Below are 22,308 nucleotides of genomic sequence, written 5' to 3'. Positions count from 1 at the left end.
CCTGGGATACCAGAAATCTCCCTATGGTGGTGACTCATCTCCAGCCCTATTTTCCCCATGGGATGGACACTGCTGTGGGTCAGAGGGACCCCAGGAGCAGGAGGGGACACGGGTGGTGACCCTGGGACACAGAGGTGACCTGGACCGACCCCCCGTGCCGCCCCCAGCGCCGGCGCTACGAGACCTACGTGCAGGTGCTGGAGACGTGGCTGAGCTCGGGTGTGCAGGACCTGGAGAGGTGGGAGGCGCGGGCAGGGGGGGCCCCCCCGGAGCCCCCCACACTCACCAAGGCCCACTCAAGCCCCTCGCTGGCCCCCGAGCCCCCTCCGGGCCCCGCCGTGCGCGTCAGGAGGAACATCTCGGAGCGCCGCACCGTGCGGAAAATCGTCCCCAAACGCAACAAGAACCTGCTGTGACCCCCCAGAGGGACACGGGGGGACCCCCAGGGATGAGATCCCACCAGGGGTACCCCCAGGAGGTCCCTGGTACGAGGTTCTCCGGGGGGTCTTGGTACGAGGCTCCTTGGGGCACCCCCAGTCTGAGCCACCCTGGGGGGAATTTAGGATGGGGAAACTCAGGGAAAACGCCCCTTCCCCCAAACCCCACGGCATATGGGGGGGCTGAGGGGGGGGTGTCACAGCCGCCCCTCGTCCTCCCTGCCCCCACCCCGCTCCCGCTGCCTGCTGCTCTGTGTGTGCAATAAAGGTGTGTCCCACCGCTGGCATTCCAGGGCCTGCAATTCCTGGGGGGGGTCAGGGTGGGATCTGGGAACTGTGGGTGCTCCCCCCAGTGCTGCTCCCTTTGTGGGGGCAGGAAATACACCCCAGGTGGGGGGTCAAGCCCCTCCTCCTACCAAAACTCCCCAAAATACTGGGAAACCCCCCAAAATTCCATGCAAGGTGTGGGTGGAACCCACCAGAAAACAGTCTCCCCCAAATGCCATTCCAGGGGTAGATTGATCCCATTGAACCTCCTCTCCCCAAAATTCCATCCATGGGGGGGTTGGGTATCAGTGGAATCCTCTCCCCCCCCCAAATTCTATTTTAGGGATCCCACTGGAACCCACTCCCCAAAAATTCCACCTATGGGAAGGTGGGACCCACTGAACTCCCCCCAGTTTCCCTCTGTAGGGGACACTCCTCCTCCTGGAGCTTTTCCTCATTAATTAATGGCACTAATTGGGCTGGGGGGCAGGGAGTTTGGGAAGGGGGGAGAGGGACAATCAGATGCTCCGAAGGGGTGATAAAATTCGGATAAATTTATTATAAAGTGGGAATTTATAGTGATGATTTAAGGGGCAGGGGGGGAGCAAACCCTTGAAAATTGGTTACTGGGTTGTTAATTAGGAGCTAATGAGGATCCTGGATATTTATTAAGTAGTTTCCCTGCTCCGACTTTTTCCAGATCCCCGAGGTCGATGGAGACCCCCAAACTGGGTAGGGGGCTCAGGGTGACCCAGGGCAGCACCAGCGTCCCCCAGGCCCTGAAAACCCCCAAACTGCCTTTTTTCTCAGTTTCACCAGTTCAGACGCCCCTTCCCAGTAATCCCAATCCCCCGTTGCAATGATCCCAACCCATCCCAGTAATTCCAATGGGATAAGGAGGTTGAAGGGTCTTTTTTGGGGGGGAAGCCCCTGGAAATGGTGAGGTGGAGCATCATCACCCATCCTTGCTGTGCCACCACATCCCAAAAACATTCCAGCTGGAGTGTCCAAGAAGGGATGAGGAGTGGGAATTCCGGGTGTTTTCACTGTTGGGATGAGGAAACATCGACAAGGAGACGAGGATTCCACCATGGACACGCAGCAGGAGGGGACACATCCCGGTCCCTGAGCATCGGGAATGGGATGGGGAGGGAAAACAGGGATGAAATCCCAGAGCACAGGTCCCTGTCCGGAGGCAATTCCCGGAATTCCTCAGGCGTATTCCAGCTGGGCGGGGCCACAGGGCTCCGGGGCCGTGTCTGGGCCCTTGGCCAGGTAATCCCTGACCTCCAGCTCCATCTTCTTGGCCTTCAGCGCCGCCGAATGCAGCTTCTCCAGGAAATCTGGCATTCCTGGGAAAGGGGAGGGCGGGGAGCCCGCTGGGATCGCAGATGCTGAGGGAAGAGGCTCCCAACCTGCCCTCTGCTCCAGCTTCATCCCCATCTCTCCTGATTCCTCTTTTCCCTCCTGGTTTTCCCCTTCTCTTTTTTCCCTCCTAATTCTTCTTTCCTTCCTGATTCTTCTTTTCCCCTCCCAATTTTCCCTTTATCTCATTTTTTCCCCTCCCGATTTTTCCTTTCCCTCCTGCTTCTTGCCCCTCAGATGTTCTCGGTTTTCCCAAATTTTCCTCTTCCCTTCTCTTTCTCCTCCCAGTTTTTATTTTCCCTCCTGACTTTTTCCCTCTAGATTTTTCCCTTCTCCTATTTTCCCCCTCCAGATTTTTCCTTTCTTTCCTGATTCTTCTCATCCCTCCCAATTCTTCCCATCCTTCCTAATCTTTCCTTTCCCTCCTGATTTTTTTTTCCCTTAAAATTCTTTTCCCTCCTAATTTTTCCTTCCCCTCCCAATTTTAACTACCCCTCCTGATTCTTTCTTTCCCTTCCAGCTCCTTTTCCCCTAAATTTTCCTTTGCCTCCTGATTCTTTGTTCCCCTCTGGATTCTTCCTTTCTCTGATTCTCTATTTCACGGAATACCCTTGAGCACCAATCCCTGTTCTCCTCCCATCCAGGAATCCTGGGTTGGATTCTCCTCCTGGTGATGAGGAAAAGCAACAAAAACGCACCAAAACTCCCCCCAGAATGTCACTTTTGCAGCCCCTCCACGTGCGTGTGTCCCCCCCTCCCCCTCGGCAGGAGCGGGGCGGGAGGATCCCGAGGGAATTCCCGGCACTCACCGCTGGACACCATCCAGCTGACGCAGTACCGCGGGAACACCGTCTGGGGGTTGTCGCTGTAGGTGAGCAGGTAATCGAACCCATTCTGGGGGGAAAAGCATTCCTGGGATCCCCAGCACATCCCAAATCCCGCTGGGGCCACTCCCACCCCCCCGGGGAGACAACAATTCCCTGTGGAGCCACTCACATCCCACAGCAAAAGCTGCCGGAGCCTTTGAGAGCATTGAGGAAAGACCCACTGAAATCCCACCAGGAGGGAAATTGGGAGGAGTAGGTGGCATTTCCTGAGTATTCCATGCTCTGTCCAGGCTCTGGATTCCCTAGGAATACCCAAGGCTTTTTCCAGGAGGACTTAGTGCTTGGAATGAGACTTGGGAGACTCAAGGCTTTGTCAAGGGAGCTCTGAAGGGGAGCGTTTGGCTCTCCCAAATTCCTGCAGGGCAAGTTGCAGGATATTGGGATAGAGCTGCAAATCCTTCCCAAGCCACACATAGATGGGTTTTCCTTGCCTTTGGAAAAACTGCTCATCCCTGTTCCATAGATTGACGGAATGATTTGGGCTGGAAAGGACCTTAAGGATCAGCAAATCCAACCCCTAATGCTGAACTTTCCCAATTTTCAGATTATTCCCCCACCTCCCACAGCAGAAGGAGCAGCTCCCCCTGGAGCACTATCTGGATCCTTCTCATGCCAGGTTTTCCACCCCCGTTCCCAGATTTACCTCATCAAAGGTTTTGTGGGGCCGGATCACCATCTGGGACTCGTAGGTCCTGACCCGCACGTACTCGGGATCTTCGGGAACGCCGGGATGCTCCACAGCCCTGGGAGGAGGAGCAGGAGCACCCCCAGGTGAGCACCGGGCAGGAACTCCCCCCAGAATCCACCAGGATTTTGGAGGTGGGGGTACAAAACTGCAATTTTTCCCCCCAAACAGCTGACCCCAGTGGGACCGAGGTGGGTTAACACAGTTAACTGCAGCTGCCAACGGGTCTGTAGGGATGGAAGGGCAGGATGAGGCCAGGAACACCCACCGTGACACCAGCACCATCAGGTTGTTCTCCTTGTCCACGTTGTAGCGCCGGACGTAGACGTAATCCCGGGAATACATGGGATACTGCGGGACAGGGCGGGATCAGCGCCCGCTCCGGCCCCTCCCGGCCCCCCCCGGGTGGCACTCACCGGGAAGTGGGTGACCCAATGGATCACCTCCGACCCCGTCACCACGTCCCGCTCGATCACGTCCAGTTTGATGACCAAGGAATCCCATTTTTTCCGATATTCGGTGTCCAGCTGGGAAGGGAGGGAAGCTGAGTCAGCAGAAGTTCCAGCAAGGGGGATAAAGGGAGGGAAATATCCCTTTTCCTCCTTTGTTTCCTGTGGGAATAATCAGTGTCATGGGCAGGCAGGGAATTATTAATATCCTGGAGAAGTCTGGAAGTTGGGAAAGAGCAATCAGGAATTCCCTGTGATCCTGCAGCCCGTGTGTGCCAATCCTTCACTTCCAGCAGCAAACCCCACCTGGAGCACGGGATAATCCCCCAGGATCGACTCTGGATCATGCAAATGGCACAACAGGAAGGGAATATTCCCTGCTTCCCCATCCCACCCTCTGGAAGAGGCTCCTGGAGCTCCATCCCACCCCCAAGGCAATTCCAAAGGTGCTGCTCACCTGGACATTGAAGAACTGCCTGGGAGTCACATCCGTGTAGGATCCAAACACTGCAGAAAACAGAGCCTGGGAATGAGCACCTGCTGATCCCAGGGCAGGGCCAGGAGGGATAAAGGGGGATGGAGCAGCAGGGAAGGGATGCAAAGGATGGCAATTCCTGTTTTCTCTCAGGCCAGGGATGAGTGAGGCTCAGTCTCAGGGGAGCTGGGAAAGCTTCGGATACCTCGGTACTGGTACAGGTGGGATCCCTGGATCGGCCTCCGCCACAGCCGGAAGTGCTTCTTATCCATGATCAGCTCCCAGCGCTGCTCCCGCTCCGAGGGCTGCAATTCCCCAGGGCTGTTCCCCTGGGCCAGGCTGGAAAGGTTCTCCATGTGCTTCATCTCCTGCGCGGAGCTGCCAGAATGAAATCCCACCAGGAGTCAAGACCCAGCCCCTGGGAGCATCCTGGAGCCACAGAGCCCCCCAGGCCGGGAAAAGCCCCCCGGATTCTGGGAGAGGGACAGGAAATCAGTTTTGGGTGTAGGAATGGCATGGAAATCCCAGTTTCTAGTGTGGGAAGAGCTGCCTGGGTTTGGAAAATGTGCCCTCTCGTCCCTATTCCTGTTTTTCCTCTGGTGGAAACCCAGTTTTTGGGAATATCAGCCTTTCCCTAAGGAAAAATAACCCTCAGGAGTTGCAGAGCAGGATTTGTTTTCCTGGCTGGGTCGAAACTGAGCAGGATGGGATGGGAAGGAGGTGGATTTAAGGAAAAGTAGGATGTGGAGGCACCAAAATTCCCTGTGGAGCTGCTCACATCCCACAGGGAGAGAGTTAAGGAGCCAAGAAAAAACAGTGAAATTCAACCAGGAGGGAATTTGGGAGGGGGTGGCATTCCCTCAATATTCCAAGCTCTATCCAGGCTCCGGATGCCCTGGGAACACCCTACAAGGCTTTTTCCCAGAGGATTTAGTGGCTGGAATGAGACTTTTGGGAGACTCAAGGCTTTGTAAAGCAAGCACTGGAGTTCTCCAGGAGCACCAAATTCCTGCAGGGAACGGCTCAGGACATTGGGACAGAGCTACAAATCCCTCCCAGCTCATGCCAAGGATTGGAATTTGGGGGAGAAAAAAAAGTGGGAATGGGGCTCCTGCTGTTCCAGGGGGTGGGATGGCTCAGGACAGCGGGAAGAGGGGAATCTCCCATGGCAGCTGGAGCAGAAAATGGGAATCAGGAGAGGGAAGGAGTTGGAGAAAGCCCTGGATCAAACTGGATCTCAAATCCCAAATATCCAGTGGGAAGAGGACTGGGAACTGCCCCCCCTCACTCCCCCCCCTCGGAAAATCCCTGGGAGCAGCTGCAGCTCCCAGGAATGCCCATGGAGAGGGAAGATTTTCCTGGCGCTCCCGAGGCACTAATTGTACGCAGGTAATTAACAAACAGAGCTGGAATTAACAAGCCAGGACCAGCCAGTCCGGCTGAGCTCGTGTTCCCATTCCCTGGAAACCACCCCCATGCCAGTTCAGTTCTCCAGGCAGCTCCCAAAGTTCCACAGCAGCAGCTGGATCCACAGGCTTGTTTTCCGCAGGGATTCCCCCGGGACTGAGGCTCCTCCAGCCTCTGCTCTGAGCCCCATCCTGCCCTTCCCACCTCGGGATGAGCCATTCCAGCCCCTGCCCCTCCCTCCAGGAGCAGCTCCTTCCATAGAGCAGCAGCATTCCCAAGAGCCGGGTGAGGCAGCAGAGATGGGATACAAGGGCAGAGAGCTGGGAATGGGGGGCTGGGAACGATCCCAGGGGAACATGGGACAGGATCCAACTGGGACACAGAGCAAGGCTCTCCTTCTTCCCCAAATCCATCCTGCCCAGCCAGGAAAACCACAGCCCTGGGATTGATCTGCAGGGAACGAGGCTGTGCCCGCTCTGCTCCCTTCCCAGCACAGGAACACCATCCCTGATTCCCAGCTCCCTGGGAAGGGACATGGGATTGGAGCATCCCGAAGCCACTCCCAAGCCCGGACGTCCAGACCTGCTCCTTGTCATTCCCAGACTCCATTAATTAATTAATCACTGAGGGATGACGTTCCCAATCTCGGCAGTGGCTCCATCTCAGCACAGCCCAACCCGAGGAGGCCCCGGATCAGGACCAAAGGGACACCAAGGGGACACTGGAGATGCTTCCCAGCCCTGTGTGTCCAACTGGGACACGTCTGACCCTCCCCAGGGCTCCTCCCAACAAGGAATTCCATTTTTTCCAAGGAAAAACAAGCCTTTGCCAAGCAGGAAGGAGAACTGGGAGTTGAGTGACACCCCGGGAGGTGCCACGAGGAGCCAACCCCGAGGAAAAGGGATTCTCCTCAGGGATTTCTGGGATTGGTTTGGGGCACATTCCCACCTGTCCGGGCAAAAATGTTGGATTTGGAAGAGGAGAGGGAAATTTCTGCCTGCCAAGACCTCCCAGAATTCCAGCAGAGACCCCACTGGGGACTTTACTGGCTGGAGAGGGCAAGGAAATTCATGGAAGGAGGAGAAAGGAAAAATTAAGAGGAAGAATCCAAGGGAACATTCCTGTGCCTGGAAAAAGGCCTGGGAAGAGGATTTGGGATTTAAATCCAGGTGAGGAGGCTCAAGGCATGACCTTGAGCAAGGAAATCCTGCCTGGTTTTAATCCCAGGACTAAGCCCAGCCCTGCTGAGCCACTGGAAAACTCCTCAGGGTTTATCCCCAATCCCAAAGGCCCCTTTGGGGAGAATAAAACTGGGATTTGGGCCTTTATCCCAGCGGGGAATCTCCCAAAAATCCCCAGGGGTGCCACGAGGGGGGTGGGGAGGATTCCTCGTTAGCTCCAGGGTTAATTAAGCCTTAACTAAAGTGCTTATCAAACTCTGGGTGATTAATCCCTGTGGGATGAGGAACCTGGATGTGGAATTCTGGATCCCAAGTGTCCCATTAATGGTTAATTACCCCCTGTTGAGTCATCAGGGTAATTAAAGAAATGAATCCCCAAGGAAGCCCCAAAATTCCAAGGACACTCCAAGAGCAGCTGGAGAGGGTGGAGGGGTCCCTCCACCTCCATCCCACGGGATTTTGGGGTGTCCCAGCCCCCCAAAGCTCAGGGATGAGTTATGGGGATCCCCAGCAATGGGATGAGGGGGGAACCCCCTTTTCCATGGGGAGAATTCCAAACCCCACCCCCAGGCAGCATCCCAACGTCTGGGGCTGGAGGGGACACCTCAGCCCCCCCACCCAGGAATTCTGGGGAGGGATCTGGGGAACAGCCCAAGGTCCAATCGGGGGGCACCACACGGGGACGGGATTTAGGGAATGGTGCCCCCCTCCGGCATCCCAAAAAACGGGGGCACCCCCAGGACAGGTTTGGGAGGGCATTCCCATGCCAGGAAATTTAGGGGGCACTTCTGAGGATTTAGGGGAGCCCCCAGTGGGGGGAGGGACATCTCAGCAGGGGCTGTGGGGGGGCCCAAAGCCTGGAGCTCCTGGGAAGGGGGAGCATCCCCCGGGATTTGGGGGCACCCCGGGCACGGGGAGACCCCGAGGCCGGCGCGGGGGGCGGGGCGGGAGCGCCCCGGTGGTCCCGGCGTCGGGAGGGGGGAGTATCCCGGGGATTTGGGGGTTTTAGGGCCGGGACGGGGGGTGCTGGTCCCGACGTTCCCGCGCCATTCCCAGGGGTGTCCCGTCCCCAGCGCCCCAGTGTCCTGTTCCCGGTGCCCCACTCCCGGGGGTGTCCAGTCCCCGTTGCCGGTGCCCCATTCCCATTCCCGCTGTCCCGTTCCCGGCGCCCCAGTGTCCTGTTCCCGGTGTCCTGTCCCCGTTCCCCGCGCACGCACCGCCGCAGCTCCTCCTCCTCGATGCGCTGCCCGTCCCACACGAACACCCCGGCGAGCGCGGCCATGAGGCGGCCGGGGCCGGCGAGGGCGGGGCGGCCCCGGAGCGGTCCCCGCCACCACCACCACGACCCTCCCGCCCCTCCCGCGGCCCCTCCCGCGCCGTCCCCGCGGCCGCCGCGCCAGGCCCGGCGCGCCCGGTGCGCGGCCGCGCAGCCGCAGTGACGGGCGAGCAGCGGGGCCGGTCTGGGGCCGGGGCCGGTCCCGGGGGCCGAACGGGGGCCCCGCGCGGTGACGGCCCCGAGGAGCCGCCACATGCCGCCGGCCCGCCCGCCGCGCGTCGCGTCCGCGCTGCGTCATCGCCCCGCGCCGCTCCGCGCGCCCATTGGCCGCGGCTGCCCCGCCCCGCGCGCCCATTGGGCGGCGAGAGGAGACGTCACGGCCACCCGCGAGGGGCGGGGCCTGAGGGGGCGGGGCCTGAGGGGGCGGGGCCTGAGGGGCGGAGCCTGAGGGGGCTATTGGGGGAAGACGGGGGGTTATGGGGGGCTATCGGGGGCAGGCAGGGGGTTATGGGGGGCTGTGGGGGCAGGCAGGGGGTTATGGGGGGCTGTGCGGGACAGGCGGGGGGTTATGGGGGGCTATCGGGGGCAGGCAGGGGGTTATGGGGGGCTGTGGGGGCAGGCGGGGGGTTATGGGGGGCTGTGGGGGCAGGCGGGGGGTTATGGGGGGCTGTGTGGGACAGGCGGGGGGTTATGGGGGGCTATTGGGGACAGGTGGGGGTTATGGGGGGCTGTGTGGGACAGGCGGGGGGTTATGGGGGGCTGTGGGGGCAGGCTGGGGGTTATGGGGGGCTATTGGGGACAGGCGGGGGGTTATGGGGGGCTGTGCGGGACAGGCGGGGGGTTATGGGGGGCTATCGGGGGCAGGCAGGGGGTTATGGGGGGGCTGTGGGGGCAGGCAGGGGGTTATGGGGGGCTGTGGGGGCAGGCGGGGGGTTATGGGGGGCTATCGGGGGCAGGCAGGGGGTTATGGGGGGCTGTCTGGGACTACATCCCGCCCAACCAGGATGATGAAGGAGATGAATTGTTCTACAAGCAGCTGGCAGATGTCTCCAGATCTCCAGCCCTTGTTGCTGTGGGTGACTTTAACCTGCCATACCTGCTGGGAGCTCAGCACTGCAGAGAAGGGGCAGTCAAGGAGGTTCCTGCAGTGTATGGAGGACAATTTCCTTCATCAACTGGTAAATGAGCCTACCAGGGGTAAGGCCCTGCTAGACCTGCTGTTACAAACAGAGAGGGGCCGGTGGATGATGGAGTGGTTGGAGGCCGCTTGGGGCACAGTGACCATGAAATAACAGAATTTTCAGTCCTCAGGGATGTCAGGAGAGCCACCATTAAAACCTCTACTTTGGACTTCCAGAGGGCAGAATTTGGCCTATTCAAAAGACTAATTCAGAGCATACCCTGGGAAACAACCCTTAAAGGCAAGGGGGTCCAGGAGGGATGGACATGTTTTTAGCAGGAAATTTTGAGTGCACAGGAACAGGCTGTCCCAGTGTGCCCAAAGGGTAGCTGGGGGGGAAGAACAGCCAGCTTGGTTAAATAGGGAGATTCTGAAGGAAATCAGGGATAAAAAGAAAGTTTACAGACTATGGAAAAAAGGGCTGGCTACTTATGAAGTATTTATGAAGAGAGCTGGGTCATGCAGGAAAAAATCAGGGAAAGAAAAGTGGAATTTGAAGTTAATTTGGCTATTTCAGTTAGGGATAACAAAATGTCCTGCTATAAATACATTAATAACAAAAGGAGGGGCAAGGAAAACCTCCATTCTCTGTTGGACTTGGAGGGAAATATAGTTAACAAAGATGAGGAGAAGGCTGAGGTACTTAACACCTACTTTGCCTCAGTTTTCACCAGTAAGACAGGTGGCCCTCAAGACAACTGGTCTCTGGAGCTGGTGGACAGGGAGAGGGAGCTGAATAGCCCTCCTGTATTCCAGGAGGAAATAGTGACCGACTTACTGAGCCAGCTGGATCCTCACAAGTCTATGGGACCAGATGGGATCCATCCCAGGGTGATGAGGGAGCTGGCAGAAAAGCTTGCCAAGCCACTCTCCATCATCTTCCAACAGTCCTGGCTCTCTGGGGAGGTCCCAGATGGTTGGAAGCTGGGGAATGTCACCCCAATCCACAAAAAGGTCTGCAAGGCTGACCCTGGCAACTCCAGGCCTGTCAGCCTGACCTCAGTGCCTGGCAGGGTTATGGAGCAGTTCATCCTGAGTGCAATCACACAGCACCTTCAGGGTGGACAAGGGATCAGACCCAGCCAGCAGGGGTTTAGGAGGGGCAGGCCCTGTCTGACCAACCTGATCTCCTTTTACAATCAGGTGACCCACCTGGTGGATGAGGGGAAGGCTGTGGATGTGTCTGTCTGGACTTCAGCAAGGCCTTTGACACTGTCTCCCATACATGCTCCTGGAAAAGCTGGTAGCCCATGGCTGGGACAGGTGTACCCTCTGCTGGGTCAGGAGCTGGGGGGTCGGGCCCAGAGAGTGCTGGTGAGCGGAGCTGTGTCCAGCTGGTCACCAGTGGTGTCCCCAGGGGTCTGTGTTGGGTCCAGTCCTGTTTAACATCTTTATTGATGATTTAGATGAGGGGATTGAGTCCATCCTCAGCAAATTTGCTGCTGACAACAAGTTGGGAGGGAGTGTCGACCTGCTGGAAGGCAGGAGGGCTCTGCAGAGGGATCTGGAGAGACCTGAGGGATGGGCTGATTCCAGTGGGATGGAGTTCAACAAGGCCAAGTGCAGGTCCTGCCCTTTGGCCACCCCAAGCCCTGCAGCGCTCCAGGCTGGGCACAGAGTGGCTGGAGAGCAGCCAGGCAGAGGGACCTGGGGGGACTGAGGGACAGGAAGCTCAACAGGAGCCACCAGTGTGCCCAGGTGGCCAAGAAGGCCAAGGGGATCCTGGCCTGGATCCAAACTAGCGTGGCCAGCAGGCCCAGGGCAGTGACCCTTCCCCTGGACTCTGCCTTGGGGAGGCCACACCTTGAGTGTTGTGTTCAGTTCTGGGGCCCTCAGTTGAGGCAAGAGATTGAGGGGCTGGAGCGGGGCCAGAGAAGAGCAACGAGGCTGGAGAAGGGACTGGATGTGGCACTGAGTGTCCTCTGAAACACCTCCAGGGACAGAGAATCCACCATGTCTTGATCCAACCCCACTGTGATCAACAGCCCAGGGCACAGAGTGCCAGAGTGATCCCAGTGGGGTTGGATCAAGGATTGGATTTGATGATCTCAGAGGTCTCCCCCAATCCAACTGAGAAGAGCAACGAGGCTGGAGAAGGGACTGGAGCACAAGTGCTGTGGGGAGAGGCTGAGGGAGCTGGGGGTGTTCAGCCTGGAGAAGAGGAGGCTCAGAAGTGACCTCAGCACTGTCTGGAACTGCCTGAAGGGAAGTTGTGGCCAGGTGGGGGTTGGTCTCTTCTCCCAGGCACTCAGCAATAGGACAAGGGGGCACGATGGGCTCAAGCTCTGCCAGGGGAAATTGAAGTTGGAGAGCAGAAAGAAATTCTTTGCAGAGAGAGTGCTCAGGGATTGGAATGGGCTGCCCAGAGAGGGGGTGGATTCCCCATCCCTGGAGGGTTTGAAACTGAGCTTGGCCGTGGCACTGAGTGCCATGATCTGGTAAAGGGACTGGAGTTGGACCAAGGGTTGGACTCGATGATCTCGGAGGTCTTCTCAAACCCAATCCATTCTGTGATTCTACAACTGGGGGCAGGCAGGGGGTTATGGGGGGCTACTGGGGATGTGGGGGCAGGCAGAGGGTTATGGGGGGCTAGTGGGGACTGTGGGGGCAGGCAGGGGGTTATGGGGATCGGGGGTTAGGGGGACCGGGGCGGTTATGGGGCTGGTGGGTTATGGGGGGCAATGGGTGGGCACTGCAGGGTGATGGGGAGGGTTGGGGGGTTTGGGGCGGTCATGGGGGGCAGTGAGGGTGGGCACAGGGGCTGGGGGGATTCAGGGCAGGGGGTCCATGTCAGGCTGTTTTTTTGAATTTGGGGCTGGTTTTTGAGGTTCAGGTTTGGTTTTGGGGGTTCAGGGCTGTTTACTGGGGTGGTCAGGCAGAATTTTGAGTTTCAGGGCCAGGTTTTGGGGTGATCAGGAAGGGGTTTTGGGTTCAGGGCTGTTTTGGGTTTCAGGACTGGGGTTTTGGGGGTTTAGGGCTGGGTATTTTGGGGTGATCAGGCAGGATTTTGGGGTTCAGGGCTGGGTTTGGGGTGGTCAGGCAGGTCTTAGGGGTTCGGGGCTGGTTTGGGAGTTCGGGGCTGGTCCCTGGTCCCTGCCCAGAGGGGCCCAGCCTGAGATGTTTCAAGGGGCAGCACAAGGACCCCCTTCCCTAGTCCCAAACATAAGCTCCACACACAGCTCTTTGCACCCCTTTATTCCCACTGGAGCCTCAAATCCCGCGGCTCCCGACATTCCCAAACCCAAACTCCCCCCAACTCCCAAGGGAAACATCATTTGTCCCTTTGTGGCTTTTTTTTAACCCAAATTGAGAATGTTTAAGCTCAAACTATTTACACCCAACCCCCTTCTTGCATATCCAGAGAATCCCATGGCCTCTCCCAGTCGGATTCCAGGAAGAGCCTGCGGGATGTGCCCTTTGGGAGCCCCCGACCCCCATTCCCGGGGTCCCTCCCGCTCTTCCTGCAGGACCCTCGAGGGGGTTTAGTGTCGATGTGGCCCTTGGAGCCACCCAGAGCTGGGAAAGGGCTTTTCCCGGGATGAGTTTTCCAGATTCCACCCCGGAGAGCAGAAAGCTCTTGCATAGCCAGGGGCAGGGTGGGAAAAGGGATGGGGACAAAAAAGCAGAAAAATAGGGATAAAAGCAGTGGAGGGAGAATCTAAACCAAGCCCTATTCCAGGCCTAAAATTCCTTCCCGGAGCCAGCCTGGGGCTTTCCCGAATGGTCGTTAGAGTCCTTCCAAGCCAAACCATTCCATGAGTCCCTGGTGGGATTTTCAGTGCTGGTTGACAAATCCCTATATGAGTTTTTCCTTATTATTTGCCTTAAATAGCCCCAAAATCTGCTGGATGCCTCCTCCAGGTCGGGAATGCTGCATCAGCTTCTCCTGGTGCTCCTGGCTGGAGCATCTCCCAGGGATTCAGGAGGGAAACAGGGCAATAAACCAAGAGCAGGAGAGAAAAACATGGAATTTGGGGTAAAAAGCAGGAGAGCGGAGTCAGCGTGGAGGGATTTGCATAAAAGCTCCAGGATTTTTCCAGCACAGGCTCCTCCTGTTTCCTGGGAGCTGTGGCTGGGCCAAAGCCTGGGGTTATTTTGGCTAAAAATCCCAAAATTTTGCCGTCAGGAGACGGATGATCCCAAAAAACCCAGAGTTTTCCTTCCTGTGCTGTGACAGAGGCCTCAAAACTGTCCTAGTCCTTCCCAGAGCCTGGAATAAAGTGCAGAATGTCCAAGTGGTGGAGAAAGAGGAGCATGGAGAGCTGGGAGTGGGAATTTCCACCTCCTGCTGTGCAGGATGAGCCGTTCCTGCCCCGGGAAAGCAGCAGGAGCTTCACTGATATAAATATATATAAATATATCCACACGTGCCCAGGCGTTGGAGGCCTTGGAGAAGGGGAAGGAGCTCCAGTGTGAGAATGTGCATCCCACACCAGTCATTCCAAGGGGAATTGTGGATCCCTCATTCCCAGGAGAACTGTGGATCCCACCCTGTGGAACCCTCACTCCCAGAACTGCGGATCCCTCATTCCCAGAAGAATTGTGAATGGCACATCCCTCAATTCCAGAATGGTGGATCCCCCACCCCTGATCCTTTGGATCTCTCATTCCCAGAACTGCGGATCCCACACTGAGGATCCCTCATTCCCAGGAGGAGCCGCGTGGGGGAGCGTCCGATGCTGCAGAGCTCCAGAACCGAGGCCAGAAGCCAATGCTGCCGATCTGTCCCAAAAGCCTCTCCATGAGAGCGCCGGGAGCGCCGGGGCAGGCGGGCCTTGGGGCCGGAGGGCACATTCCAAGCAGGATCAGGGGGTGTAGGCTGGCGGGGGCTGGAACTGGTTGATCACCTCGTACTCGGCAGGGTAGGGCTCGTTCTCCTCCATCTCTGACAGCAGCTCCAGCGCCTGCTCCTCCTCCTCCGTGGGGTAGTGCCGCAGCAGGTTGGCGGCCGTGGCCAGGATGGAGGCGCCCCCGGCCCCCGCCACCAGGTAGAAGCTGACGGCGAAGGTGACGTAGACCTGAGAGCCGTGGTACTTCTTGTGCTGCTGCTGCTGCGCCAGGATCAGCTCCGAGGCCCAGTAGCAGAACCCGATGACGGTGGCACATTGCAGGACTGGGAGAGACAGCGAAGGACCGGCAGGAAAGTGGGGAAAAAGCAGTCAGGGGGTTGGTTTGGGATGAACCGGAGAAGGTCAAGGTGGAGTGTGAGAGCTTGGGGTGAAATCTGGCACAAACACCCCAAATCCAGCCAAAATGAGGGAAAATCGCAGTGGAGGATCCCAACCATGAGCCAGAGCAAAAAATACTGGGAAAAGGGGTGTTTTCGGGGTCCAGGGGTGAAGAGATGCTTGATGTTCCCAGCAGAGGGATTTGGGTGTTCCCCGAGCTGCTCAGGAGGGACATGAGGAATTCTGGCTGGAGAAGGGATGGTGAAGGTCCCTGGAGCTCCTGGGGCAGCAGAAGGGACCTTTCCCCCAGGCAGGGGCTGTGGGAGCTCTTGGAAAATTAAGACCCTTGGGAGACTGTTAATGACTGCTCCTCCCAAATTCAACCTCGACTCCAGCTGTTGAGCTGTTGACCCTCAACCTCTTTTCCCCCAAGATTTAACTCAAATTTCATCCATATTTTATCTTCAAGCCTTCTTCCCCATGACTTAACCCAAATTGCAGCTGTGTTTCACCTCGACCTTATTTTCTCCAAAATTTCATCCTAATTTTCACTGTATTTTGCCTTCAAATTCTTTTCTCCCAAGATTTCAGCCTGATTTTCACTGCATTTCATCCTCAATCCTTAAAAAAACTGCCTTTAGGGATTTATTTTCCCATTCATTCAAGGGTTGGGGATGGAAAAAGGACCCCGGGAGCTTTGGATTTCCCTGTGGGATCCCTGTGGGATTTCCTCCTGGGATGTACCTGTGAGGGTTTCCCATGGGATTTCCCCACTGAATGTACCTGTGAGGATTTCCCTGTGGGATTTCCCTGTGGGATGTACCTGTGAGAATTTCCTCACTGGATTTCCCTGTGGGATTTCCACTTTGGATGTCCCTGTGAGGGTTTCCCGTGGGATTTCCTCATGAGATTTCCCTGGGGGATTTCCCCATTGGATGTACCTGTGAGGGTTTCCCATGGGATTTCCTGTGGGATTCACATGGGATGTACCTGTGAGGGTTTCCCGTGGGATTCCCCTGGGATTCACATGGGATGTACCTGTGAGGGTTTCCCGTGGGATTCCCCTGGGATTCACATGGGATGTACCTATGAGGGTTTCCCGTGGGATTTCCTCTGGGATTCCCCTGGGATTCACATGGGATGTCCCTGTGAGGGTTTCCTGTGGGATGTCCCTGTGAGGGTTTCCCGTGGGATTCACATGGGATGTCCCTGTGAGGGTTTCCCGTGGGATTTCCTCTGGGATTCCCGTGGGATGTCCCTGTGAGGGTTTCCCGTGGGATTTCCCATGGGATTCCCTGGGATCCCCCCGGGATGTACCTGTGAGGATGTGGGCGAAGGCGTAGCGCCGGGTGATCTTCAGTGCCGGGTGTTTGGGGCCGAACACGTCCAGGAGAAACGCCGAGAGGCTGCACAGGATTCCCAGGAAGCAGAAGGCAGCGATGACCCGGAGCAGCAGCACCGTCTGTGGGTTCATGCAGTAATCTGGGAGAGAGGGACAGGGTGAACACTCAAAACATCCTCTTTTCCACCCAAACCTCTCCCTGTTCTGAGCCTGTCCAGATCCTCTAGGGATTACACCAGAACTCCCCAGATTCCACAAGGTGCATGATGGGGGAAACAAGGAGGGGAAAGGGCTGTAGCACTTGCCATCCCCCAAACCATCCCAGATTTTAATAAATCAATCCAAATATTCATTTAAATATCATGTTAATTAGCACTAATGAACATGCTGGTGTAAGACACGTGGGGGATGAGTCTCCAGCTCCATCTGTGGCTGAGGGGGGTGAGTAATCTGGAAAAACAGGTGGGAAGGGGCCTCTCCAAGGGCCACAGGTAACCAAGAGCAGGAAAACAGACACAGAATGCAGCTGCTGGTGGAATTATACCCATAGAAACAGGCTGGGAGAGCTGGGGGTGTCCAGCCTGGAGAAGAGAAGGCTCCAGGGTGACCTCAGAGCCCCTTCCCCAGCCCAAAGGGGCTCCAGGACAAGGGATGGAGAGGCAGCACAAAGGGGAATGGCTCCTCCTGGAAAACTGGAGATTTAGATGCGATATTGTGATATTGGGAAGGAGTTCTTCCCTATGATGGTGGGCAGGCCCTGGCATAGGCTGGGCAGAGCAGCTGTGGCTGCCCAACCCCTGGAAGTGTCCCAGGCCAGCTTGGACAGGACTTGGAGCAACCTGGGCTAGTGGGAGGTGTCCCTGCCCATGGCAGGAGGTGCAAGTGGATGGGCTTTGAGGTCCCTCCTACGCAAACCATTTTATATTTGGAGCTGAATTTACACAGTGGTGCAGGGGGTGTTGGTGGAAGGCGATGGAGTGGGACAGAGAGGGGACACACAGGGGCATGGAAGAGGTTGGAAGGGGATGAAGAGAATGGAGTGGGATGGAAAAGGGACAAAGAGGATGGCAGGAGATGGAGAAGAACTGAAGGGCTGGAAGGGGCAGGGGGTGCAGGGGCAGGGGGTACAGGGGCATAGGGGGCAGGGGCAGAGGGGGTGCAGGGGCAGAGGGGGTGGCAGGGGCAGAGGGGGTGGCAGGGGCAGGGGGGGTGGCAGGGGCAGGGGGGGTGGCAGGGGCAGGGGGGGTGCAGGGGCAGGGGGGGTGGCAGGGGCAGAGGGGGTGCAGGGGGTGCAGGGCGGGGGGATGGCAGGGGCATAGAGTGCAGGGGCATAGAGTGCAGGGGCATGGGGGGCAGGGGCATGGGGGGCAGGGGCAGGGGGGGAAGGGGCAGGGGGGGAAGGGGCAGGGTGGGTGGAAGGGGGGGATGGCAGGGGCATGGGGTGCAGGGCAGGGGGCTGGCAGGGGCAGGAGTGGTGGAAGCGGGAGATGGCAGGGGCAGGGCTCTCACCTCGGAGCAGCTCGGGGTTCACGTAGCCCAGCACATCGGCCACCCCCAGCTCCTGGCGGGCGCAGGTGCCGCCGTGGATGCGCAGCCAGGCGGGCTCGGCCAGCGCGGTGCAGAGCGCGGTGATGGACAGCGCCCCGGGCAGCGCCGACGCCAAACTCCGCTCCGGCTGCTTCGGCAACCCCGGCCCGCCCCGCCGCCGCCGCCCGCCCGGCCCCGCCGACCCGCCCGGAGCGTACATGGCGGCCGGGGCCGCGGGCACCGGAGACACCGGGAACACTGACACCGGGAACACCCGGGACACCGGGAACACTGACACCGGGAACACCCGGGACACCGGGAACACTGACACCGGGAACACCCGGGACACCGGCCCCGGGCACACCGACACCCGCTCCGGACGCTCCGACAGCGGCCCCGGGAACACCGGCAGCAGGAAAACCGGCCCCGGGACCAACCAGGAAGGAGACCGGACCCTCTAGAGGCAGCTCCGGGCTCACCGGCAGTGGCTCCGGCACCACCGAGACCGGCCCCGACCCCCGACAGCGGCTCCGGAACGCCCCGCTGCGGGTCCGGCCCCACAGCAGCCCCACGACCTCGGCACCGGCCCCGCGACCTCAGCACCGGCACCGGGCCCCTCGATACCGGCCCCGGGCCCGACACCCGCCCCGGGCGCCTCGATACCTGCCCCGGGCCCACCGGCGGCGTCTCCCGGCAGCGGCTGCGGCCCCGGCCCCGCCCCAGTTCCGGCGCCGCTGCTTCCGGTCGCGGCCCGCCATGCCCGAGGCGCTGTCGCTGCTGTGCCGGGTCCCCGCACACCCCGAGTCGCGCTGCTGGGCGCTGGCCTGGAGCCCCGGCGGGGCCCTGCTCGCGTCCTGCGGCGGCGACCGCGCCGTGCGCGTGTGGGGCCGGGCAGGTGCGGGAACCGGGACCGGGGCTGTGGGTGCGGGCCCCGGGACTGACGGGGCTGTGGGTGCGGGCCCCGGGACTGACGGGGCTGTGGGTGCGGGCCCCGGTGCCGGGGGTGGGGAAGGGGCACGGGACCCGGGGGAGCTGCAGGCGGGGTCGGGGCTGCGGGAGGGCGGGGCCATGGGGTGGGGCTGCAGTGAGGGCGGGGCTACAGCCCCACTGTGGGTGTGGCCGAGGCGAGGCCGCGTCTGTGTCTTCAGGGCTCATCCTGCCCTGGTAGGGTGTGGCTGGGCGGTGCTGGGTGCGGCCTGACAGTGCTGGGTGCGGCCGGGGCTGTGCTGGGTGTGGCCTGGCGGTGCTGGGTGTGGCTGGGTGGTGCTGGGTGTGGCCGGGGCGGTGCTGGGTGTGGCCGGGGCGGTGCTGGGTGTGGCCTGGCGGTGCTGGGTGTGGCTGGGTGATGCTGGGTGTGACCGGGTGGTGCTGAGTGTGGCTGGGTGGTGCTGGGTGTGGCCTGACAGTGCTGGGTGTGGCCTGGCGGTGCTGGGTGTGGCTGGGTGGTGCTGTGTGTTGCCAAGCGGTGCTGGGTGTGACCGGGCGGTGCTGGGTGTGGCCGGGGCGGTGCTGGGTGTGGCCGGGGCGGTGCTGGGTGTGGCCGGGGCGGTGCTGGGTGTGGCCGGGTGGTGCTGGGTGTGGCCGGGTGGTGCTGTGTGTTGCCAAGCGGTGCTGGGTGTGGCCGGGTGGTGCTGGGTGTGGCCGGGTGGTGCTGGGTGTGGCCAGGGCGGTGCTGGGTGTGGCCAGGGCAGTGCTGGGTGTGGCCGGGGCGGTGCTGGGTGTGGCTGGGGCGGTGCTGGGTGTGGCCGGGTGGTGCTGGGTGTGGCCGGGGCGGTGCTGGGTGTGGCCAGGGCGGTGCTGGGTGTGGCTGGGTAGTGCTGGGTGTGACCGGGTGGTGCTGGGTGTGACCGGGTGGTGCTGAGTGTGGCTGGGTGGTGCTGGGTGTGGCCTGACAGTGCTGGGTGTGGCCTGGCGGTGCTGGGTGTGGCCTGGCGGTGCTGGGTGTGGCCGGGTGGTGCTGGGTGTGGCTGGGCGGTGCTGGGTGTGGCGGGGGCATGTCCCGTGCCCACCAGGCTCTGTCCTCCTGGCAGGCTCGGGCTGGACATGCCGGGCGGTGCTGGGGGACGGGCACCAGCGCACGGTGCGCAGGGTCGCCTGGTCCCCCTGCGGCTCCTACCTGGCCTCTGCCAGCTTCGACGGCACCACCTGCGTATGGAAGCGGCAGGAGGATGGGTTTGAGGTGAGACACCCCCCAGGTCCCCTCAGGACCCCCTGGTGCCCCCCAGCCTGTCCCAGCCTGCCCTGTCTCCCCGCAGTGCGTGGCCACACTCGAGGGGCACGAGAACGAGGTGAAGTCGGTGGCCTGGGCGCCCTCGGGGTCCCTGCTGGCCACCTGCAGCCGTGACAAGAGCGTGTGGGTGTGGGAAGGTGAGCAGGGGCTGGGGGGGCCTGGGAGGGCTCGGTGGCTGAGCTAAACCCCCCCTGAGCATCATGTCTTGCAGTGGATGAGGAGGAGGAGTACGAGTGTGTGAGTGTCCTCAACGCCCACACGCAGGATGTGAAGCATGTGGTGTGGCACCCGAGCCAGGAGGTGAGTCCCCCAGAGTGCCCGGTCCTGGCCCCTCCCCAGCGCCTCTCCCACCTCCCACTGCCATGGAACACAGTGAGAGACAGGCCCCCAGTGCCCCCCAGGATCTCCTGGGATCCCTTCTCGCCTGCCCCAGCCCCAGGGTGGATGAGGGTCAGCCCCCCATGCCCCTCCAGCCCCGCAATCCTGCCTCCTCCTGCCCCAGTGAGGGTTGGGGCCCCCGTGCCCCCTGGTTCCTCTCAGGGTTCTGTCCTCCTTTTGAGCGGGTGAGGGTCAGTTTGCCCCCCTGGGTAACGCTCTCAAGCCACTGAGGGTCACTTTGCCCCCCAGCTCCTGGGGTGCCACCCCAGAGTGGTTTGGGGTCAGTGTGCCCCCCATGCCCCCCCAGCTCTTGGCCTCAGCCAGCTACGACGACACGGTGCGTCTGTACCGGGAGGAGGAGGACGACTGGGTGTGCTGTGCCACCCTGGAGGGCCACGAGTCCACGGTTTGGGCTGTGGCCTTTGAGAAGGGAGGGGAACGTTTGGCATCCGTCAGTGATGACAAGACCCTCCGGATCTGGCGCCGCTACGACCCTGGGAACCAGGAAGGTGAGGGGACTGGGGGGGAAAGAGGGGAGAGAGGAGGGAGAGGTGAAAGGGAGGGGAAAGAAAAAAGGGAGAAGGAGAGGAAAAAGAGAGAAGGTGAAAAGGGAGACAGAGAAGGAGAGGAAAAGGAAAAGGGAGAGAAAAAAAGGGAAAAGACGGAGAAAGGAAAAGGGGAAAGGAGAGGGGGAGAAAAAGGGAAAGGACACAGGGGGAAAAGAGAAAGGGAAAGGGAGAAGAAAAATAGGGAAAAGAAGGTGAAAAGAGCGGGGAAGAAGAGGAAAAGGAAAAGCAGTGGAAGAGGGAAAAGGGAGGGGAGAAATAAAGAGAAAGGGGGAGGGGAGGCAATGGGGACAGGGAAAAGAAAGAGTGAGGAAAGAGGGTCAAAAGAGAGAGGGAGAGGAAGAGAGAAAGAGGGAAAGGAAAGGAAGAGGGGAAGGAAATGGGAGAGAAATGGGAGGGGAAGGGAAGGAAAGAAGAGGGAGAAGGACAGAAGAAAGTAAAAGGAGAGTGAGGGAAAGGGAAAAAGGAGAGGGAAAGGGAACTGACCTTGCTCTCCTCCCTGCCAGGTGTGGCCTGCAGTGGCTCCGATCCCACCTGGAAGTGCGTGTGCACCCTCTCGGGGTACCACAGCAGGACCATCTACGATGTGTCCTGGTGAGTGGGGGGTGGTGGTGGCATACCCAGCCCTTTTCCCTCCTGGTGACATCCATGACCCCTCCATGTGTCACCTCACGGGACAATAAGGTGCCCTATTTCCTCTGGGTGACCCCTCCAGTTGCCACATCACTGGGGCCCTGTTCCCTTCCAGAGACCCTGCCAAGTGCTACTTCCCCAGGGCTTGGTCCCCTCATGGTGACACCCATGACACCTCCAGGTCCTTCCCTGGGTCACCATCCCCTCCCGGTGATCCCTCCAGGTGCCGCCTCCCCAGGGCACTGTCCCCTCTGTGTGTCCCCTGCAGGTGCCACCTCACAGGGGCTCTGGCCACGGCCTGTGGGGACGATGCCATCCGTGTGTTCGAGGAGAGCCCCACGTCGGAGGAGGCCCAGCCAACCTTCAGCCTCGCTGCTCACGTGCCCAGGGCACACTCCCAGGACGTCAACGGGGTGGCCTGGAACCCCAAGGAGCCAGGGCTGCTGGCGTCCTGCAGCGATGACGGGGACATCGCCTTCTGGAAGTACCAGCGCCCCGAGGGCTGCTGAGGGGGCCACACCCCCGGGGTGTCCTACTGAGCTCACCCCAGCCCTCTCTGTGGGACTTTGCATGGCCAGGAACACAGCTGTGCCAGGATCTGGTTGGATTTGGAATTTGGAGCAGGACTTTCTCCACCCTCCCTCTCCACCACCCCCAATAAATCCATAATCTCTTGGCCGAAGCCTCCAGATTGTCCTTTCAGAAGTGGCTTAGGGGGTTACAGTTGTTGGGCTGATGGTTGGACTTGATAAAATCCTTCCAACCTTCGTGATTCCATGATTACATACCCCTGGAACCCTTGGAGTGACACAATGGGATGCAGGTGCTCCCTGGAGCTGGATGAGGAGGCACAGG

At 59.7% G+C, this 22,308-nt stretch overlaps 3 protein-coding genes across 3 annotated transcripts; 1 reads left to right on the top strand and 2 right to left on the bottom strand.

Annotated features, from left to right (window-relative positions):
• Positions 1-1,248: 1,248 nt before the first annotated feature.
• STARD7 (StAR related lipid transfer domain containing 7) lies at positions 1,249-8,711 on the bottom strand. The gene is made up of 8 exons (XM_071579191.1): positions 8,371-8,711; positions 4,771-4,943; positions 4,548-4,597; positions 4,058-4,168; positions 3,910-3,992; positions 3,600-3,699; positions 2,879-2,963; positions 1,249-2,056 (listed from the first exon to the last, which is right to left on the bottom strand). The coding sequence occupies exons 1-8, from the start codon at positions 8,682-8,684 to the stop codon at positions 1,917-1,919; spliced, it is 1,056 nt and encodes a 351-aa protein (XP_071435292.1). The 5' UTR covers positions 8,685-8,711; the 3' UTR covers positions 1,249-1,916.
• Positions 8,712-12,789: 4,078 nt separating this feature from the next.
• Positions 12,790-18,382, bottom strand: TMEM127 (transmembrane protein 127). Its single transcript, XM_071579135.1, has 3 exons — positions 17,629-18,382; positions 16,095-16,259; positions 12,790-14,722 (listed from the first exon to the last, which is right to left on the bottom strand). Exons 1-3 carry the CDS (start codon positions 17,864-17,866, stop codon positions 14,415-14,417), a joined length of 711 nt encoding a protein of 236 aa, XP_071435236.1. The 5' UTR covers positions 17,867-18,382; the 3' UTR covers positions 12,790-14,414.
• Positions 18,363-22,129, top strand: CIAO1 (cytosolic iron-sulfur assembly component 1). Its single transcript, XM_071579134.1, has 7 exons — positions 18,363-18,541; positions 19,677-19,825; positions 19,902-20,013; positions 20,088-20,176; positions 20,562-20,763; positions 21,327-21,414; positions 21,722-22,129. Exons 1-7 carry the CDS (start codon positions 18,403-18,405, stop codon positions 21,960-21,962), a joined length of 1,020 nt encoding a protein of 339 aa, XP_071435235.1. The 5' UTR covers positions 18,363-18,402; the 3' UTR covers positions 21,963-22,129.
• The last annotated feature ends 179 nt before the right edge of the window (positions 22,130-22,308 follow it).

Source organism: Pithys albifrons, chromosome 29 (assembly GCF_047495875.1).
Source record: "Pithys albifrons albifrons isolate INPA30051 chromosome 29, PitAlb_v1, whole genome shotgun sequence".
Lineage (NCBI taxonomy): Eukaryota > Metazoa > Chordata > Aves > Passeriformes > Thamnophilidae > Pithys > Pithys albifrons.
This window is presented reverse-complemented; position numbering and strand designations above follow the sequence as displayed.

Bases quoted from the DNA above. Each gene is read 5' to 3' on its own strand.
- TMEM127 (XM_071579135.1), bottom strand. From the start codon at position 17,866: ATGTACGCTCCGGGCGGGTCGGCGGGGCCGGGCGGGCGGCGGCGGCGG. The intron at 16,260-17,628 runs GTGAGAGCCCTG...CCTCTCTCCCAG, and splicing joins GAACCCCGAGCTGCTCCGAG to ATTACTGCATGAACCCACAG. The intron at 14,723-16,094 runs GTACATCCCGGG...TGTCTCTCCCAG, and splicing joins CTTCGCCCACATCCTCACAG to TCCTGCAATGTGCCACCGTC.
- CIAO1 (XM_071579134.1), top strand. From the start codon at position 18,403: ATGCCCGAGGCGCTGTCGCTGCTGTGCCGGGTCCCCGCACACCCCGAG. The intron at 20,014-20,087 runs GTGAGCAGGGGC...CATGTCTTGCAG, and splicing joins GAGCGTGTGGGTGTGGGAAG to TGGATGAGGAGGAGGAGTAC. The intron at 20,764-21,326 runs GTGAGGGGACTG...CCTCCCTGCCAG, and splicing joins CGACCCTGGGAACCAGGAAG to GTGTGGCCTGCAGTGGCTCC.
- STARD7 (XM_071579191.1), bottom strand. From the start codon at position 8,684: ATGTGGCGGCTCCTCGGGGCCGTCACCGCGCGGGGCCCCCGTTCGGCC. The intron at 4,598-4,770 runs GTATCCGAAGCT...TGTTTTCTGCAG, and splicing joins CCACCTGTACCAGTACCGAG to TGTTTGGATCCTACACGGAT. The intron at 3,993-4,057 runs GTGAGTGCCACC...CCTGTCCCGCAG, and splicing joins ATTGGGTCACCCACTTCCCG to TATCCCATGTATTCCCGGGA.